This window comes from Trichosurus vulpecula, chromosome 6 (genome assembly GCF_011100635.1).
Source record: "Trichosurus vulpecula isolate mTriVul1 chromosome 6, mTriVul1.pri, whole genome shotgun sequence".
NCBI classification, from domain to species: Eukaryota; Metazoa; Chordata; class Mammalia; order Diprotodontia; family Phalangeridae; genus Trichosurus; species Trichosurus vulpecula.
The window spans coordinates 47,774,755-47,793,938 of NC_050578.1; the positions used below are offsets into that span (position 1 = coordinate 47,774,755).

At 37.5% G+C, this 19,184-nt stretch overlaps 1 protein-coding gene across 1 annotated transcript in view; it reads left to right on the forward strand.

Moving 5' to 3' along the window:
* Positions 1-19,184, forward strand: part of COL25A1 (collagen type XXV alpha 1 chain) — a 560,431-nt gene that overhangs the window by 283,215 nt on the left and 258,032 nt on the right. Inside the window, exon 3 of the mRNA XM_036764944.1 lies at positions 16,637-16,681. Within this exon, the coding sequence (XP_036620839.1) occupies positions 16,637-16,681 (45 nt within the window). The remainder of the gene's footprint in view (positions 1-16,636; positions 16,682-19,184) is intronic.

The window sequence follows — 19,184 nt, forward strand, 5'->3', positions numbered from 1 at the left end:
CCCAGTAGATAGACCACCAGACCTGGAGTCAGGAAGACTCATCTTCCTGAGTTCAAATTTGGCCTCAGATACTTACTAGCTGTGTGATGCTGGGCAAGTCACTTAACCCTGTTTGTCTCAGTTTCCTCATCTGTAAAATGAAATGGAGAAGGAAATGGCAAACCATTCGAGTGTTTTTCCCAAGAAAGCCCTAAATGGGGTCACAAAGAGTCACACATGACTGAACAACAACTGAAAAATTGTCCCACATGCTATTCTGTGTTCTATGCTGTAGAGGAGTCTAAAAAGCTATTTGATGGCCCTTGTCCTCCAAGGGTTATAGTCATGACAATGAGAATGAGGATCAGACCTGTGATTTCATTGCTATAAGGAATTCTTGTATCCCAGATGAAGAAAATCCTTTTATTAATACAGATCAGGACCTTCTGAAACTTAAAGTATGAGGTAGTTTTCTAGCAGTGGTATCAAACTCAGATAAAAATGTGGGCCACTAAGCCTTCCATATGGATCTCTGCAGACCACATGTTTATTTAGAAAACCACATATTAACATTGTTTATGTCTTGCTGTATTTTCATTTATTTTGTTAAGTATTTCCCAGTGATATTGCAATCTGGTTCAGACCATGTATTTGACGCCTCTGAGGTAGAGCACTGAAAATGGAAGGGTTTTGTCCAGGATTAAGCAGCCAGTACACATCAGAGGTGGGACTGGAATCTAGGCTGGTCTTCCTGACTCTGAGGTTGATCACCTAACCGCTAAGCCATATTGTAAAGATCCTACAGCCATAGGCTCATGATTATAGGGCTGGAATACACCCATCTGAACCAATTCTCTTATTTTGTAAATGAGGAAATGAGGCCAGGGAGATGAAGTGATTTGCCCAAGATCACACAGTTAGTAAATGGCAGAATCGGGTTGTGGACTCTAGTTCCCTGTCTCTAATTTCAGCACCCAGACCACTGTACCGTGCTGCCTCAATCTAGTTGGAGGAGATGAGATGGACAGAGTAAAGGTAAATAACTGCACTGGAAAATGCAGAATTTAATGACCAGACTATGGAATAGAAAAATAAATGCACTGCCATTGAGAGGAAGGAGAGATTGCTATGGACTAGTAAGGTCAGACATGGCTTCATGGGGAAGTTGAGAAAATTAATATTGACTTAAGGAAATCTAGGACTTTTTAAAAATTTTGATCAGTCAATAGGTCTACAATGTTCCAAGTGCTGTTCTTAAGTCCTTGGGGATACAGAGAAAGAAATAAAAATGGGAGTTCCTCAAGAACTCCCATTCCAATGGGGGACACAAATGTAAATAACTAGGTACAAATACAGAGTAGAAGGAAGGTGATCAGGTCATCTCAGAGTGGAAGGTGTGGGGTTGGGAAGGGGACCAGGAAAGCCCTCCTACAGAATGCCAGACCTGAGCTGCAGGAAGCCAGTGAAAATGAGAGGCAGAAGTGAGAATGGCATGGGGGCCAGCCAGTGCCAATACATACATAATAAAAAGAAGAAGGAGAATTCATATTTATACAGCACCTCATTCCAATCTACCTTTCTAGTCTGAATATATATTATTTCTTTTCATGCATTCTTTGGTCCAATAAAAATGGCCTTCTTTCTGTTCGTCACACTTGGCATTCCATCTGCCAATCCTCTCCCTTCTCCCAGGCTGTCACTAATGCTAGGAATGAACTCTCTCCTCACCTTTGCTTCATAGAATTAGAAGTGTAAAAGAGACTATAACATGGCAAATGGGACTTGGGGTTGGCATGAGGAGCAGCAGGAACCAAGGCATGAATACAGCAATGAACAAGTGTGTTCTGGTAACAGTGAATGGAGAAGTGGTGGGTCTGTGTTGGGGAGTAAAGAGAAATTTCATTGAACCTGGGATATTGAGGAGTTTGGATTTTTATCTTCCCATTGATGGGGAATCATTGAAGAGAAATGATGCAACAAAAACATTGGTTTTGGAAGGTCAAACTGTCAATAGTATACGTAATGATTAGAGGTAAGAGCCTGGAGGCTGAGACCAGCTATTTTGATATTCTACGAGTGAGGTAATGATGGCCTAAACTAGGGTGGTACTAGTAGGAATTGCTTGAAGGAAGAACTGGATTGGGTGATTATTTTATAGATTTAACTTCATTTTTTCAATGAACAGAAATATATTTCTCTCTCTCTTATCTCCCCATCCCATTGAGAAAAGCAGAAAAACAAAACCCTTATTACAAATAAGCATAGTCAAGTAAAACAAGTTCCCACATTGGCCACATCCAAAAATCTTTGTCTCATATTACACCTTTATATCCATTATCTTTCTACCAGGAGGTGGGCATGATGCTTTATCATCTATCTCCTAGAACCATGGCTGGTCAAGGTATTGATCAGAGGTCTTAAATCTCAGATTTCTTTGTCTTTAGAATGTTTAATTATATAAATTGTTCTCCTGGTTCTGCTCCCTTCCCTGTGTATCAGTTCATGTAAGTCTTCCTAGGTTTCCAGAAGAGACATTGCAAAAAAAAAATAGGCATTAACTATGGAAATCAGCAAGGGAGAAGAATCAGATATAATGTTGATGTTTCTTTCAAGCCTGAGTTGAATGAAAACAGAAATAGAAAAGTCAGGAGGTGGAATCAACTTTACGAAGGAAATAGTGAATTCTGATATGTTCTCTGGGTAGAATAGGGTTCTAACATGTAGAAATTACTATGTAGAAATAAATGGACTTGTTGGCCGTATTGGAGAACATCATTTAAGACCATTTAAAATGGGAATTATTTACTCTACCTCAGATAAAAGTATCCCAAGGGGGAACATAGTCTCATTCCTTGTCTTTGCAAATCCTCAAAGTCAAATTCTCAAGTCATAATTTTGGATTTAAATAAAAGGTTGATTCACAAGTTTGTATCAAAATGACCTTTTAAAAGTGAGATGGTATTTTAATTTATTTTGATTAGTCCTTAATGTTACATGCTTTTGCCAGTTTGGGGAGGGCTGATTGGTACATTCAGAAAGAAAGATGACCATTTAGGCCAGTGTTTAGAGAGGGGTTATAAAGACCCTCATACACACACTGTTACATGAATATACCTGTCACTTTTGCTACTTATCACCCCACATATATGTTTACTGTGTCTCTAAAAATAAGAAAGGGCTTCAATGTGTTTGGAAAAGGGAATCACAGCAGTTCTCAAACATTTAACGAGTTCACATATGGAAAAAGAATTAGATTTGTTCTGCTGGGCCCCAGAGGGCAGAACCAGGAGCAGTGGGAGGAAGTTTCAGTGAGGCAAATTTTGGCTTGAGGTATGGAAATACTTCTTAACAGTTAGAAGCATTCAGAAGTGCAGTCACTTACTTTGGGACATAATGGGGTTCCACCTCATCGGAGCAGAGAATATATGGTTTTTTCTGCTTATAACCATAGAACTAAGCAGTGCCTGGCATATAGCAGGAGCTTAATAAATGCTTTTTCATTCATTCATTCATTCATTCATTCATTCATTCATTCCAACAGAATTTGAATGAGCCCTTGTTGAAATGTTGTGAAGAAGCATCATGTTCAATAAGAGCTGGAATAGACGGCCTCTGAGATCCCTTCTCTTTTAGATTCTATGATTCTCAAAAAATAGGAGCTTTCCTTTAAACTTCCTGAACTAGTCTGCTAAATTCTTGTAGACAATGTCCTATAATTTCATAATTAAAAATATGACTGCAGCCTTTTATTAAGACTCTTTATAAATGGATTCAAGTACCTGTTCTGTGCTCAGCATTGTGGTGGGTGCTAGCAATACAAAGACACAAGGAAACAGTTTCTGCTCTCAAGGAGATTATATTCTACTGGGTGAAGATAACTTGGACCTACATAATTAGGGCAGCTAGGTGGCACAATGGATGGAGCTCTGGGTCTGTAGTCAGTAAGACCTGAATTTAAATCCAGCTTCAGGTACTTGCTAGCTTTGTGACCCGGGGCAAGTCACTTTTAACCATGTTTACCTCAATTTCCTCATCTGTAAAATGAGCTGGGGAAGGAACTGGCAAACCACTCCAGTGTTTTTCTCAAGAAAACTCCAAATAGGATCCTGAAGAGTTTTTCCCTGAAAGATTATATTCAGTTTTTCTGGGTAGGTGATTCTTGGTTGTAATCTTAATTCCTTTGCTTTCCGATATATTATATTCCAAGCTCTCAGGTTCTTTAATGTGGAAGCTGCCAAATCTTGTGTAATCCTGACCACAGCTCTATGATATTATGATATTTGAATTTTTTTTTTTTGCTGCTTGCAGTACTTTCTTCTTGATCTGTGAGCTCTGGAATTTGGCTATGATGTTTCTGAGGGATCTCTTTCAGGTGGTGATCTGTGGATTCTTTCAACTTCTATTTTGTCTTCTGATTCTAATATATCAGGGAAATTTTCTTTGATAATTTCTTGAAAGATTTTGTCCAGGTTTTTTTTATCCTGACTTTTAGGTTGTCCAGTAATTCTTATATTATCTCTCCTAGATCTGTTTTCTAGGTCAGTTGATTTTCCAATGAGAAATTTCACATTTTCTTCTATATTTTTACATTTTTTATCATATTTTGATGTCTCATGGAGTCATTAATTTCCACTTGCTCAATTCTAGTTTTTAAAGAATTATTTTATTCAGTGAGCTTTTTAAATTTCTTTTCTATTTGGCTAATTTTATTTTTTAGAGAGTTATTTTCCTCAGTAAAATTTTGTATATCTTTTCCTATGTTATTGACCCTTTTTTCATGGTTCTTTTGCACTACTCATTTCTTTTCCAAGTTTTTCTTCTACTTCCCTAGTTTTCCCTTAAAAATCTTTCTTAAGCTCTTCCAGGAATTCTTTTTTGGCCTGAGACCAAATTACATTTTTCTTTGAGGCATCGTATGTAACCATTTTGACATTATTGTCTTTTTCTAAGTTTATGCCTTGATCTTCCCTGTCACCTTAGTAACTTTTTATAGTAAGCTCTTATTTTGTTTTTTGCTCACTTTTTTCCACCTTTTTTGTAACTTAGTGTTTTTATGTGAGAGTTGGGCTCTGGTCCTGCACTGTTACCAGGCTTTTTGTGCTGGGACTTAGGGTCTTAATGCTGCCTTTCACTGGGCTTCAGGTCTTGGCTGTTTGCTTTCACTGGAGGGTAGGTTACCCTTCTGGCTTGTACTAGGTGGGCCTCCCCTGGGTGTGGGGTTTAGCTGCTGGCCTGCCCTAGGGGTAGGACCCTTCTGCTGGGTTGCTGTTATAATAGACTCTTTCTGGTGGCTGGCCCTAGAAGAGGGATCTTGTTGCTTGGTCTGCCCCAGGGATGGGTCCCTGCTGCGGGGTTCTTATGGAAACAGGACCTCTCTGCTGACAGGCCCCAGGGACAGGGTCTTGCTGTTGGCCAGCCCTGGGGTAGGGCTTTACTACTGGTCAGCAGTGGGGTCAAGTCCTCGCAGGTGGCACTGCAGGGTGGAGCCTTGCTGTGCTCACTTGTCTAAGGGTCTCCTGGTTTGCAGGAGGCAGGGCCACCTTGGTGTATTGCCCCAGACTTGGAACCTTGCTGCAGGCCCTCTGCTGTGAAGCTGGCTGCTGCTGCTCTTGGACCTTGTAACCCTCCCACCCCAGTAAGACAGACCTTTCCTGCCATGCTAGGAAGCTGTTTCCCTGCTCCTAGATCAATTCTGAGATGACTTTCTAGTGGTTTGGAGGGGAATTTGGGAGGGCTTCAGAGGGTTCCTTCTTCACCCTACCATCTTGTCTCTGGAAATATCCTTTTCTTTTCTTTGATCCCAGCATGATATATTGCATTTCAGTAACCATTCTCATGACATAGTCTATGGTCTGACAAAGCAGTTCATTTTTTCCTTATCCACTCTCCTTCCTTTTTCCTACCCCAAGCCATCTCTCTGTCTGTGTGCCTCTTCTTTTCTATCCCTTTCACATACATCTCCAGCCATCATGATATATCACCTCCTGTACCACGGGGCAAAACATTCTAGTGCTGTAATAATGAAACACTTTCTGTGTGGGAGAAGAATGATAGAAATAACAACTGTGCCACATCCAACCTCATTAAAGTCAATAGACTGGGACATTGGTTTTTTTGTGGTCTTGAGCAATTTCTGAGGCAAATTCTACTATTTTTAATTTCTAAATATAGAAAATGGCAGCAAAGAGAACTTCTGGCATGCTCCGAGTCTCTTTTTATCTGGGAATAAAAATTTACGTAAAACATAAAGCCAACAAAAAATTATCCAGTACACTTAATTTTGAAAACCCTTATTTTATCATAAATTACAACTTTGTTCCCCACATATTCTCATGGGATACTCAGATTGTCTAAGACATAAACTTATTCCTTTTCTGGTCATAAGAAAACCTCATTTCCAAAGTTTCAGTTGATTTCTGAGGGCACTTGAAATGTTTTGTTTAATCCTCATACTTATACTCATAAAGGAGAATAGACCTTTGGACTAACTAAAGAGAAAACTGGGAGAGTAAAGAGAAATGTGGTAGAAGAAATATATTTTGGCCCATTGTATAATATGCAGCTAGGTTCTCAGCCCTTCTGGATACTTTAAAATATTCCTGAGGCATGGACTTCATTGATTTCAAAAGAAATATTAAGACCCGCCATGTCTTTGAGTCTAGCTGACCTGAATGCTATGAGTATAATTTTTATTTATGGCGTTTATTAAGCAATATGATCCACAAAGTACTATGTCAGGTATTATTACCAAAATGTGAAATGATATATTAGATAAAATATTACAAACCAGAAGAGTTTCTCATAGTTTCACAGAAACTCTCCTCAAAAGGGAAATGTGTACCAATCATACCAACCTCCTTTGGACTTTCATCTTTCTGATTACATGTTCATAATAATTGAAAAGTTTGTAATCTTGGCACATCTGTGGGGAATCTTGGCCGTTTTGTGGAAATAGTAATAATTTCAGGCTAGAATTGCATAAAAAATCACTGCCTGCATCTTTTGCAGTTGTGGAGGGTATTATTTAAGAATACTAACAGAAAATAATAGGGAAACAAAAATAAATCTTTAGTTTCCAAGAAATGTGCCACCTGGAGACAGAGCCACTTCCTAACATTGGCATTAAGAATTCTCATTAAGTAGAATTGTGGATGCTGTTAATGGACCTGTTCTAGTTATCAATCTTGGAAGTTGTCACTGAGAAGATAATTGAATGCAGTTCATTTTTAATTTCTTTACCCCTTCATTAACTTCAATGGGTTATGCATTTCTTCTCTTCCCTTCAGTATCTATCAAAAGCTGTTTCTGTCAAGATAGAATCTGTTTTATGGGTATATTTTGATATTCTGTGCTAGCGATGGGATTGCCAGAAATTACCTCATATATGAGACAGAAAATGGGTAGATTTATAAAAGGAACAATGTGCAAATAGTATTGGCTTCTAAGAATTTTCATAAATATCACATTTTGATTTGTTGGGTTTTTTGTTGTTTTTCTCAAAATAATTGAATAGAAACACTTACTAAGTATCTATCATGTTCTTTGCCTGGGGAAAGAAATGAAACAAGACACAGTTCCTACCTTCAAATATCGTATGATCTAATAGTGCACGTTAAGACAAAATTGCAAATAACTTTAAATTATATTAAGATCAGTGTTTTGGAGAAAATTGGACAAAGGGAATAAGAGAAAGTGGACCTCTGGGGACATCAGGGAAGACTTCATGGAAGAGATGGTATCTAAGACAAGCTTTGAATGAAGAAAAGCCTTTCAACAAGAAGAGGTATGAGTTAGTTTCAGGAATGGAGGGCAGCACGAAAAAGGTCACAGAGGCAGGAGAGGGCAGGACAAGGCTGGAGAACTGGAAGGAGTCTGGTTTGCCTGGATCACATAATGTATGAGGCAGACAGTATACAGTAAGACCTAACAAGTTAATTATAACCAGATTGAGAGTTTGTCTGGATGCCAGGTATAGGAGTTTGTATTTCATCCAGTAAGCCATGGGGAGCCACTGAAAGTTCTTTGAGCAAGGGAGTAGTGTGGTGAGACTTGTTCATTGGGAAGATTGCTGTGAAAGGATGATTGGAGAGAGAGACTGGAGACCAGGAGACCATCTGGGAGACTATTATAATAAAAAAGATTTAGTGAGTCTCTGAGCTAAGGTGGTGTCAATGCAAATAGACACAAGGAGGCATACATGAAAGATGCTGCTGAGGTAGAATAAGTGGAACTTGACCACTTATCGAGGTGAGGGAGGGTGAGGGAGAAGGAACACTCACAGATGACTTTTGGCCTGTGAACCTGGATGACTGGGAAGATGGCTCCAGAATAGAGCCCAGGAGATATAGGAGAGCATGAGGAATTTAGTTTTCACATGAGTTTTGGTGAGTTTGAGGCACTAGAAGGACGCCCAGCAGAAAATTGCATCAAATATTTGGAAATGCAAAACTTCGGGTTTTATTAGCTTTTTGTGAAGCTGAGACAAAAAATACAAGCGAGATGTGACTTTGCAGTTTTTCTGTATGTATTACTCACCTTTGAGGTAAATATCATAAACTAGATTGTACTGAATGACGACAGTTTCAGAATTCAGCTATTACAATCTTGTTTGCCTTACCATCTATAATTTGGTTTCATTAATCTTTTTAAAATTAATTTATTGTAGAGATTAATTTTTTAAATATTTAAAAACTGAAAAAGACACTTAAAACAAACAACCTTAATTTAAATATGGCAGTAATACTTCAATTAATTAATCCTTTGAAAACAAATTTCCTTCATACCAAAGACACAGGGTATTTTTTGTTGTTGTTTTTTGTTTTGTTTTGTTTTTTTACAAATCAAACCTACATATATCATGCAGTGCAGCATTGGCCTTCATCATTTGGCTCACACCATAATGATTCTATTAAGGTGTGCTTGTGTTCCTGCACATGACAAAAATGTCTGTGCACAGCTTCTCTTTGACCATGTTTGAGAGCTAACAGGATGGCCAAGTTGTGAAGTGGATAAAGTTTCACTTTGATGTCCTCAGCCTTTTCCTTGTCCAAACAGGAAAAGATCTATTATCACTCATGCTGGTTGTGATAGGTCAACTTTAGAAAACAATGTCATTTAGGAAACAGCCCTGGACTGAAAGTTAAGAGACTTTGCTGTTTGTTGATTGTGTTCCTAATGGGAACAGTGCCACTAACTAGCTGAGAGTCTTTAGCAAATGACTACTTTTCTGGGCTTTTGTTTCCTCTTGTGTAAAAAAAGACCTTTGAACTAGATTCATTCATTCATTTGACAAGACAGTCTAGACAAACATTTATTCAAAAGTAATTGGTTGGGTATACAAAAATAGTCTTTGCCCTAAGTATTTAATAGGAGTAATGTCAAGCATGAATAGAAATGGGGGACACTAAATCATATTAAGGATCCCCATGGGTGCATATTGTGTTAGAAATCCACATATTAACACTATCTGTGTTTTATCATATATTTATTTTGTTAAGTATCTCCCTGTTACATAGTAATCTAGATTGGGCAGAATTTGAGAGTACTGTTGGCCCATCCTGTGGATCAAGTGTTTGACTATTCTGCTTTACAGTATAGGAGGGTAAATAAGATGTAAATGCAAATAGCTCTAATACAAAACAGAGAAGAGAGGCAGTGTGACATAGTGGATAGAAACCTGGCTTAGAATTACTTTGTGCTGCTTTGTATATATTGGTTTTGGCTTATTGTTATATGCAATATATCCTCTAAGTAGTGTCCGGTAAGCTTCTTGAGGGCAGAAATTGTTTTTGTTTCCTCCAGAACCAAGGACAGCATCTTATAAGTGATATCATGTACTTACTAAATGTATTTTCAGTTTTTTATTCCTAACTAAGAGAGGGAAGATGGTGCACTATTAAAGGAATTTCATTGGACTATAGCTTTATCACTGGAAGGGTTCTCAGAGGTCATCAGATCAAACCCTCTCATTTCTACAGAAACAGAGGCCAAAAGAGGTTAAGTGACTTGCCCAGGGCCACCCAGGTAGTAGAGAGATGACTCAGTATTCAAACTCAGGTCTTCTGCTTCCAAATTCAATGCCCCTTTCATTTACTATGCTTTCTGCTTTCCCTCCTGAGAGTGGGGAGTCAGGAAGGAGCTTAATTAATATCCCTGAAATCACACTATACCTAAGACCAACTAAACAAGATTTAAATGTATTTTCCATCTTTTAGTGTTTTTGACCCAAAGCTCCCCAATCCTGGTGGTCTCTACTTCTCCTGGGAAAGATTAACTAGAGACTACCATTTGTAGGTAAGGAAGTGAGATGGGGAAAAGATAGTGCGTTCTACAGCACCTTTCATGTTTTTTTTGTTAACATGATAACATGTACTAATATTTTCCTACTATAACCAGCTGTATTTTGATGCCTTGGTTTGTGTCTCTGTGTCTTTATTTTTCTACCCATGGAGTTGGTTTTTCTAATAGAGCAGTAAGTCACTGAAGCTTATCTGTTCCTTAAGAGGAATATTAAAGCATTTTAAGAAGTTCATAATGATAACACTGCACAGCAACCTTCTTACAGGGGGCAGGGCTTTTTTTTAAATCAAGAACCATTCTGTGCATCATGACAAGCTTTGAAGATTTCAATTGAAGTATTTGCTTATAAAAGAACAATCATCTGTAATCAATTTCATTGGCACACATGCTCCCCTCTCCTAAGCATATAACAAAAGGATATTATATTCACTACTAAGATAATATAGAAAACCATAGAAATTCAGCTAAAAGTCAGCCTTCTACTTTCTGAAAGCACCAAATAATTCTGAAATAATGAATCCCTAGGTTAACCAAATAGATATGTTTTCCTAGGTAAGTGGAAGGCAAGCTTAGACATACAGATAAGTAATGGCATTTTCTTTCCTTCCCTGTACAAAGATGTCACATGCTCCAGTCAGTGATCAATAAGCATTTGATAAGTGCTAGGCGCTAGGATACAAAGACAAAAATGAAACCATTCCTGTCTTCAAATATCTTGTATCTTATTGAAAGAGAGGGCATGCTCACAATAACCTTAGGTGGTTGGTGCTATTATAATTTCCATTTTACAGATGAGGAAACCAAGGCAGACAGAGGTTAAGTGACTTGCTCAGGGTCATATACCTAATAAGTGTCTGAAGCTGGATTTGCTTTCAGATCTTCCTGACTCCAGACCCAGCACGCTATCTATTATGCCACTTAGCTGTCTCAGAAGAATTAGAATCAGGCCATTTCAAATGACAATTTACAAAAAGTGTGGCTGAAAGGACCTACAGAATATTTTAAATTATGCTTTTGCTGCCTTTTAAAAAACTTATAAAACACAGATGGCCAGACCAGGTCTTTTGAGGGGTCTGAAAGAATCTGACTGATCCACCAATATTTTTGTTTCTGATGATAATGCTTCCATGTGAAGGCCCTTAGCTCCCTATCCAGTTGATTCTCCAGGGTAATAAGGCCACGTGCTACCTGTATCTTGAACTTTTTGGAGTTTGGAAGTTGTCAGGCTTAGCAGCTCGTTCTTTAAAATGAGGCAGTTCTTTATTTTCTTTGGCCTTTTTTTTGGGGGGGGGAGGGAGAAAATATTATAAGGGTTAAATTATCATTGTGGTGGCAATTATGTTTTTCTCTCTGTCTGGACTGTAACTCAGGGGGAATTACAATGCCTAAGGAAATGGAGACTGATCTGGTATAATTAAGAATGATGGTCAGAAAGCCAAGAATGTCTCAAATCTTATGCAGACTAGCTCAGTGTTGTTTTTTTAACAGGGCATTTGCTGGAAAATGTTTCATTTTCCCCACCTTCTCAATAAAAATGATAAAAGTAATATTAACCTTTCCTTCCTCTGAATTCCCATAGCATCTTATCACCACCTTTCTTAATGTAATATTTCATTCCACCTTGTTTGATGGTACACACCGGAACTCCTCTACTAGACAGCAATTTCTGTGGGGATAAGGGACATGCCCTATTTTATTTGTCATATCCATAGCATCTATTACAATGCTTTCAGTCAGGTTCTGGACCTCTGTGCTCTATGGTACAGTCAAAGACTGTGACATGACAAAGTCTTTTTTTCAGGGTAGAAGCTGAAGGAACATAGCAATGTCAGTGAGAGGTATCTGAAAGCAAAGGCAGGGGTCCAGACAAAGGAGTAGGAGAATTAAGGCATTTAGAGAAGGTATGGAATATAAGTTAGTTGGGGCTATGATACCACAGGTGAAATAGAATGAAATTATTCTGGACATTGACATTATAAATGAACTAAGACACAATATACAGAGACAGCTCCAAAGGACTCATGATGGAGAGTGCTATCTACATCCAGAGAAAGAACTATGACGTATGAATGCAGATTGAGGCACACTTCATGCTTGCCTTTTTCTCCCCCCTTTTTTTTCCTCTCTTTTGTATTTGTTGTTGGGTTGTGGTTTTTTTTTTTGGTTCTGTTTCTTCTTTCTCATGATTCATTCCATTGGTAATAATTCTTCTCCACAACTTGACTAGTATGTAAATTAATTCAACGAGAAGTTATACATGGAAGTTATATGGGATTCCAAGCCATCTTGGGGAGGGAGGGGAGGAGGGAGGGAAAAAAAGCTGGAACTTAAAATTATGTAGAACCGTATGTTGTAAACTAAAAATAAAAAGAAAAAGTATATTAAAAAATAAATGAAATAAGAAGAAAACAGGAAATTTCAGCTAAATGGAATGATGGATCAAAGATTCTCTTGAGTGAGGCAAATGAAGGGTTGATGAAGTTGGTTTATTATGCATTCAAGCAGTATAATTTCATGGGATACTTGGTCATCCAGAATTGCAGTATTTATGATGAATATTTGCAAAAGGATCACAATGAAAAAAATGGAGCAGCTTCTCATTCAACTCCTAATGCAGAAGAAGAGGAGGGAGAGAAACTCTCTAAACAAGTCAATAAGACCCTGCAAATTAAATCAGCCTATACTTTAATACTTAGTGCAAAGGTGGACAAAGGAGAGAAGAGTGAAAAATATGTTAGAAAATGTGGTTAGGAAGTAAGAAAAGAGAGAAGCTGGTAGATTACCCACCTATATAACCAGGAAATTTTTTAAAGAAAGGAGTTAAGAGGAAGAGACATAAAACATATCAAATAACATCATTAAAAAACTGAAATCAATTATTTTGATACACCAGAAATGACTGGTTACCAATGTGGCAATCATTTCCAAGTCATTACTGACGTACCATCAGAACATCAAATTGTTAGAGCAAAGATCAAAGTCAGTAACAAAATAGGACAAAGAATAAAAAAGAGATGTTTGCATACAGTTAAAGCAACTCCAACCTGACACATTTGGTAGTTAGTGCTGGAAAAAATTAGCTAGCATTTCTGGAGTAAAGATCTTTACATATATTATCTTATTTGATCCTCACAATGATCCTGGAAAGTCGGTGCTATTATTATCATCTCCATTTAATAGATGAAGAAACTACATCAGACAGAGGTCATGTGACTTGCCTAGGGACACCCAGGTAATCAGTGTCTGAGGCTGTATTTGAGCTCAGGTCTAACTAACTTGAGGTTTAGTGCTCTGTTCCCTGCACCACCTACCTCAAAATGAGAAGAGGATAAAAAGGACAGACATCACCATTTCCTATGGAAACTTAATTGATTCCCACAATGAGGCTTAGAAATTGTTAATGACAGAAGACCCTTGATCTCCCTGCCAAGTGGAGGGATATGGCAGTCAAAGTCAGTAATTGTTTAGAATACAAAGTAATTTAGAAAATCTTACAATGGAGGATAGATGAATATGACCAGTACTGATTTGTTTTACGGTGGGAAGCAATGGAATTTATAGAAAAGTTTATTGAATGTTTGGCAAGCGACTCAACTAAGCCAGATCATCCCCAGGGAATTTAAGGATGAAAAAGGAAGAAGGACAATGAGGAGATTAAAAATAGAAAATGAACTCTAAAGATTACTATCACTAACTCTTTTCTTCATCAGTGATAGGCAAGACACAACATGTGGGCTCATATCACAATCCCCAATGTGCTGTATGAGGAAGTAGAAATAGCTCTAAAGAAAACAAAGATGGGAAGAGCAGCTGGACCTGACCAAGAATAAACAGCAATGACAAATGTTGAGAGAGTTGAGGGCTCAAGTCTCAAGATGTCTGAAAAAAGGGGAAAATGCCAAATGTTAGGGAAACAAAAATCAGATTTGACTATTGTCAGAAAAAGATAGTTGATGAAATACTAAAGAGACAAATGTTCATTAAATGTGTTTGCTACCATAATGGAAGATGTCAACTATATTGTCCAATCAAAAGAAGGATTCCCTACAGGTGATGGGATCCTATAGATGTGCATGTCTCTGAATGACATTGTGATGATTGTGACAAGCCTTTACTCTTTGAGAGTCTTTGAAATGAGCTTTGTAATTTCTCCAAATTTTGCATTTGAACTAACTGTCTACAAAATGAAATAACCAAGAAGATGAAGAATGTCTTTTGTCCAGACCACGACACGGAAGAGATCTCGTAGAATTGGTCCATTAGTGCATATCTATCTTATATAAGCATTCTAGAAGATTCTTTGGGGATATGGACAAGAGTCATATAGGATAAGATATTAAGAGGGTGAAATCTGATTTGCATATTGGATGGAGTATTCATATAGACAAAACAACAATTCCATCAAGGTGTCTTTGTCATCTAGTATAGTTGTTGGTATAGTGGTCTAACCTTAGACAACCCTGAAGTAGCCTTTGTCCATTCAACAAATGTTTATTGGGCTCATATAGTACACAAAATACAGTACTGAATGGGAATACAAAAGAAGTTAGGATAGTTCCTTTCTCTTTACAAGTTAGCTGGAAGTGTGGGGCTCAGGGAGAACTAGCACCTTTGGAGTGAGGGGCTGCTCATTCACTTTTGGTGTCCAACTGTTACCCAACTCTCACCTGTGGCTCCAAGAAGCTATATCATGTGCAGAAGCCACACCCTGGTAAAACCATCAGGGCAGATGGGCTAAATCAGTTTGAGGGTAAATGAAAGGCCTGAAACCCTTTGGTGAGTTACTCCAAGCATGTGAAGACAAGCCTCAAACCTGCTTGTGACTTAGGGGGATGTCTACCCCAAGCATGTGATGACTTTCCCTGGGGGATGTCTACCCCAAGCATGTGATGACTTCCCCTGATGGAATGGGTAGATGAAAACAATTTGTTCCAATGGCCATGAAAGCAGCTCAAGTAGGCACTGTGGAGTGCTTAGAGCTTGGTCAGACATGAAGACTCCAAGGTCATCCACTGTACCCCAGGCTATTTTCAGTCTTCTTGACTTTTGTCCTGCCACTGGACTTCAATGACCCAGGAAGAGAGAGTGAGGCAGATGATTTTGCACAACTCTGCCTAGTTTAAATCCGATGCATGTGTAAGTCATCACCCATCAACCACTATTTCACCCCAACATCATGATGTCATTGGTCCTCTTCAGAAATGAAGAATGAACAAGTGTCACTGTCATAAGATAAAAATTGAGAGATGAAGACTTAGATATTTAAAATAGACTCATAGAATTAAAATGCAGAGAAAATTAGAATTGGGGAGAATGTAAGAAGTCATTCAATCCTGCTTCTCACTTAAAGGAGTCTCCTCTATAGCATCTCTGTCTAATGGCTATGTATCATCATCCTGTCTCTACTTAAATACTTCAAATGACAGCAAATCCACTATTTTGTTAAGATTGCCTCTTAAACTGTTGGATGTTTCTAGCTAAAGAGGGGTTTTTTTTTTTGCTTGGCTATGGGGAAAATAATTATAAGCATATATAATATTGTAAAATAAAAAAAGATAGGAACTTCCTTTGATGAGATTTTTGACAATGGGAGATAACCAGTCATTTCGCTTCATTTAGAATGTATGACCCTTCAAAGCCGAATATCATGAATAGATTTGGGTTATCTGTGACCTTAGATTTCTTCTTCTCCATATTGGATGTATGCCAGTTATAGCCATTTCTTTATGGCACTCATTTTTAAATAATTGTATAAATACTTATGATTCAAATGTATAAAAGAGAGAAAACTTTACTAATTCAGATAAATTGGGAGTTAGTCTAAATTCATGACAAATATGAATTCTAAGATACTTTGGTAGATCTGTGATCTCATCAAGGTGGGTACTCCCCTCCAATAATGTACATTGCAGCCTATCTTATCTTGTGGGATTCTTATCCATGTCTTCCCATAAAAATATTTGTTTTATTCTTGAAAAGCGCAATGTAGTTCCTACTAAGTAGCATTTTATAGTAGTGGTCTAAGTACCCATTTGATAGTGGTCTTAATGAGCTTCTCTAAAATTGTAGCAGTCATGATTGGTAATTAGCATCATTTTACTTAAAGCAATACTTCAGAAGGAGCGAGTTTTTCTAGTACTTAAGTACCACGAAAAGAAGGAGGAAGCTAGAGGTGCTGTTCAGAATCAAGTATTTTAACAGTCACCAAAGGGCATTGACTTTGTTAGGACTTTCATTGTAAAGTGAGATTTTGTCTAAATGGCCACCTAGACACAAACCTAACACTGAGACACTTTTGAAATATATAAAAATACCTTAAAATCACAAATACTTCAGAAGTCTATTGTTTTTGTTTCAGGACCTCCTGGGAAACGTGGTAAGAGGGGCAGAAGAGGAGAATCTGGTAAGTCTGAACTTTGGACTTTGCCGTGGAACAATTTATTTTTTATGTGTGGTCACCAAGCTTCATTTAGACATCCATCTCTTCCTATTACATTCTTTTGCTGTGTTGTTTTAGTAAGTGTTGTCTTAGCTTATATACACCTAAGATTATTTAGTTTTTAAATCATTTTCCTCTTGACTGTGTCTATATGGGTTCACACACACAGAGATACATATGTCTATGTGTTTAGTTAAACCTAATTTCATTGGCATAGGGAACTGCCTCCGCCAATGCAGGTTGGCAACTATTTTGCTACCTATGGTCTTAGAGTTGCCTGGAGAACCAAAATGTTCCTCTTTTGTGATATAATGCTATATCACATTCTTGAAACATTTAGTAAGTTCACAACCAAGCTACACAAAAGGCAAGGGTATGATATTTTAAATATTTGAACCTTAGTGGACACATGTTTGCAGTGCACAGTGATGGTACCATCTTTTTCTTTTTCTTATAGCAATTCAAACTGCCCACAAGAATTAAGTGATATTCTGAGAGCCAGTACTTGAACCTAGGTCTTTCTGTCTCTGAGACTGCTTGTCTATCCACTATCCCAGGGAGTTTACATATTTACATGTACCTATACGTATGTGTGTCTATGAGTAGGGCTGCACATTCAGATAATCTGGTAAAAATAGGGGAATATATTGTATATTTACATACATGTATGCATATGCCTTTGTTTTTTTAATATTTATTTATTTTTGGTCACATTTTGAGTCCTGAGTTGTCTCCTTTCCCTCGCTCCCAAGCCCACATTACAGAAAGCCAACATTTGATATAGATATATATGTAGGACCATACAATACATACTTCCATATATCAGTTACTTCTCTGGAGGAGGATGGCATTTTCCTTCATAAGTCTTTCATAGTTGATTTGAATGTTTATGTAACTCGGAATAGTTTAGTCATTCTTAGTTACTCTTGCAACAAAATCACTGTTACTATATACTACATTCTCTCGGTTCTGCTTGGTTCACTCTATATTAGTTTATGAAAGTCTTTCCATGTTTTTCTAAAACCAACCTGCTTGTCATTTCTTACAACACAGTAGTATTTATATCACAATCACAAACTACAACTTAATCAGCCATATTGCAGATAGCTTTGTAAAGGATAGGCCTATAGAAAGAATTATTACAATCGTGGTTTGGCCAGATCATTGGCACATGATTTGTGTTTCTTTACTGTTGTTTCCCTCAGATTAAGTTCACATTGTCCAGATAAAGTTCAATGTATCCTATTCTTCTGCAGTAAGGCTATGACATGACAATGTTCCAGCACATAGTTCAGGGTCATGTCCCTAGGGAGTAATCAGTAAATGTATGTAATGCTTCTCAGTCAATAGCTATCTCAGAACAGGAAGCATACTTACTTCTCTGAAGGAAACAATGCTGCTTTCCCCAATCTAAATCTTTCCTTTTATATTTTTCTTATACCACATAGTGAGTTTGAAAATATAATTGCCTTGGTCGAATTTGATTTTGAAGAGAAAAGGGAGGCCTAGGCTGCTTATAATCTGAACTGCTATAAGAAAAATATGGCATCATTACCTTGCACTGCAAACACATGTCCATTAAGGTCCAGATATTTAGACCATTATATACTTGCCTTTTATGTGGCTTGGATGTGAATACGCTATTTAAATGTTTCAAGAAACACTCAAACTTGGGGATTTTGAATATTGCCGAATATTCACAAAATGAGATCATTTTTGACCTTAGGCCTTTAAAGCTCCCCTAGCCCAGAAGTCTCAAATGTACATGCATCATTTTTGCTTTAAATTTGTAGTCCTCATGTGTTTGTAGTACTATCTCTAGGTCTTTTCTCTCCACAAAGACTTATTAATTTGATTACATATTCACCAGGTTATATTCGACATTAGGCCAACCTTAAAGACTTGGAAGACTAGAATCTAGGATAACCTCCTTATTTTTTTACAAAAAAGACCCATGGAGATTAAGGGATTATTAACCCAATGTCATACAGGTTTTTTTTTAGAGAAATTGGAAATAGAGCCCAGGTTTCCTGAATCTCAGTTCTCATACACGTTCAGTTTCTTCAGTAAAAATGAAGAAAAGGAATTAAATGAATTTCATGAAAAGACTTTATCTAGAGTATTGTTTTGGCATCCTGTTTTACTTGGGCTGTCTTCACAAGAGATCAAATGAAGTCTTATCAGCTTGTCCCCCTTTGTTCGAAGGATGAGGGTGAAAGAAATTCTAGAAGGACAAGAAAATAACAGTCCTTTCACAGTATGTTCTAAAGTACTTAAAACATTAAATTGCTGAATATCAAGATGTTGGAAGCATTGATGTCATCAAGGACAAAATACAGTTGGTCCTATTTGAGGTCCTCTTTGCTCTTCCCTTTTAAAAAAACAGTAAGCATAAAAGCTAATGAAAAGTCACTGATTTTAGAATTACAGCTGCATCACTTAATATAATTGAATTATTAGATACGAT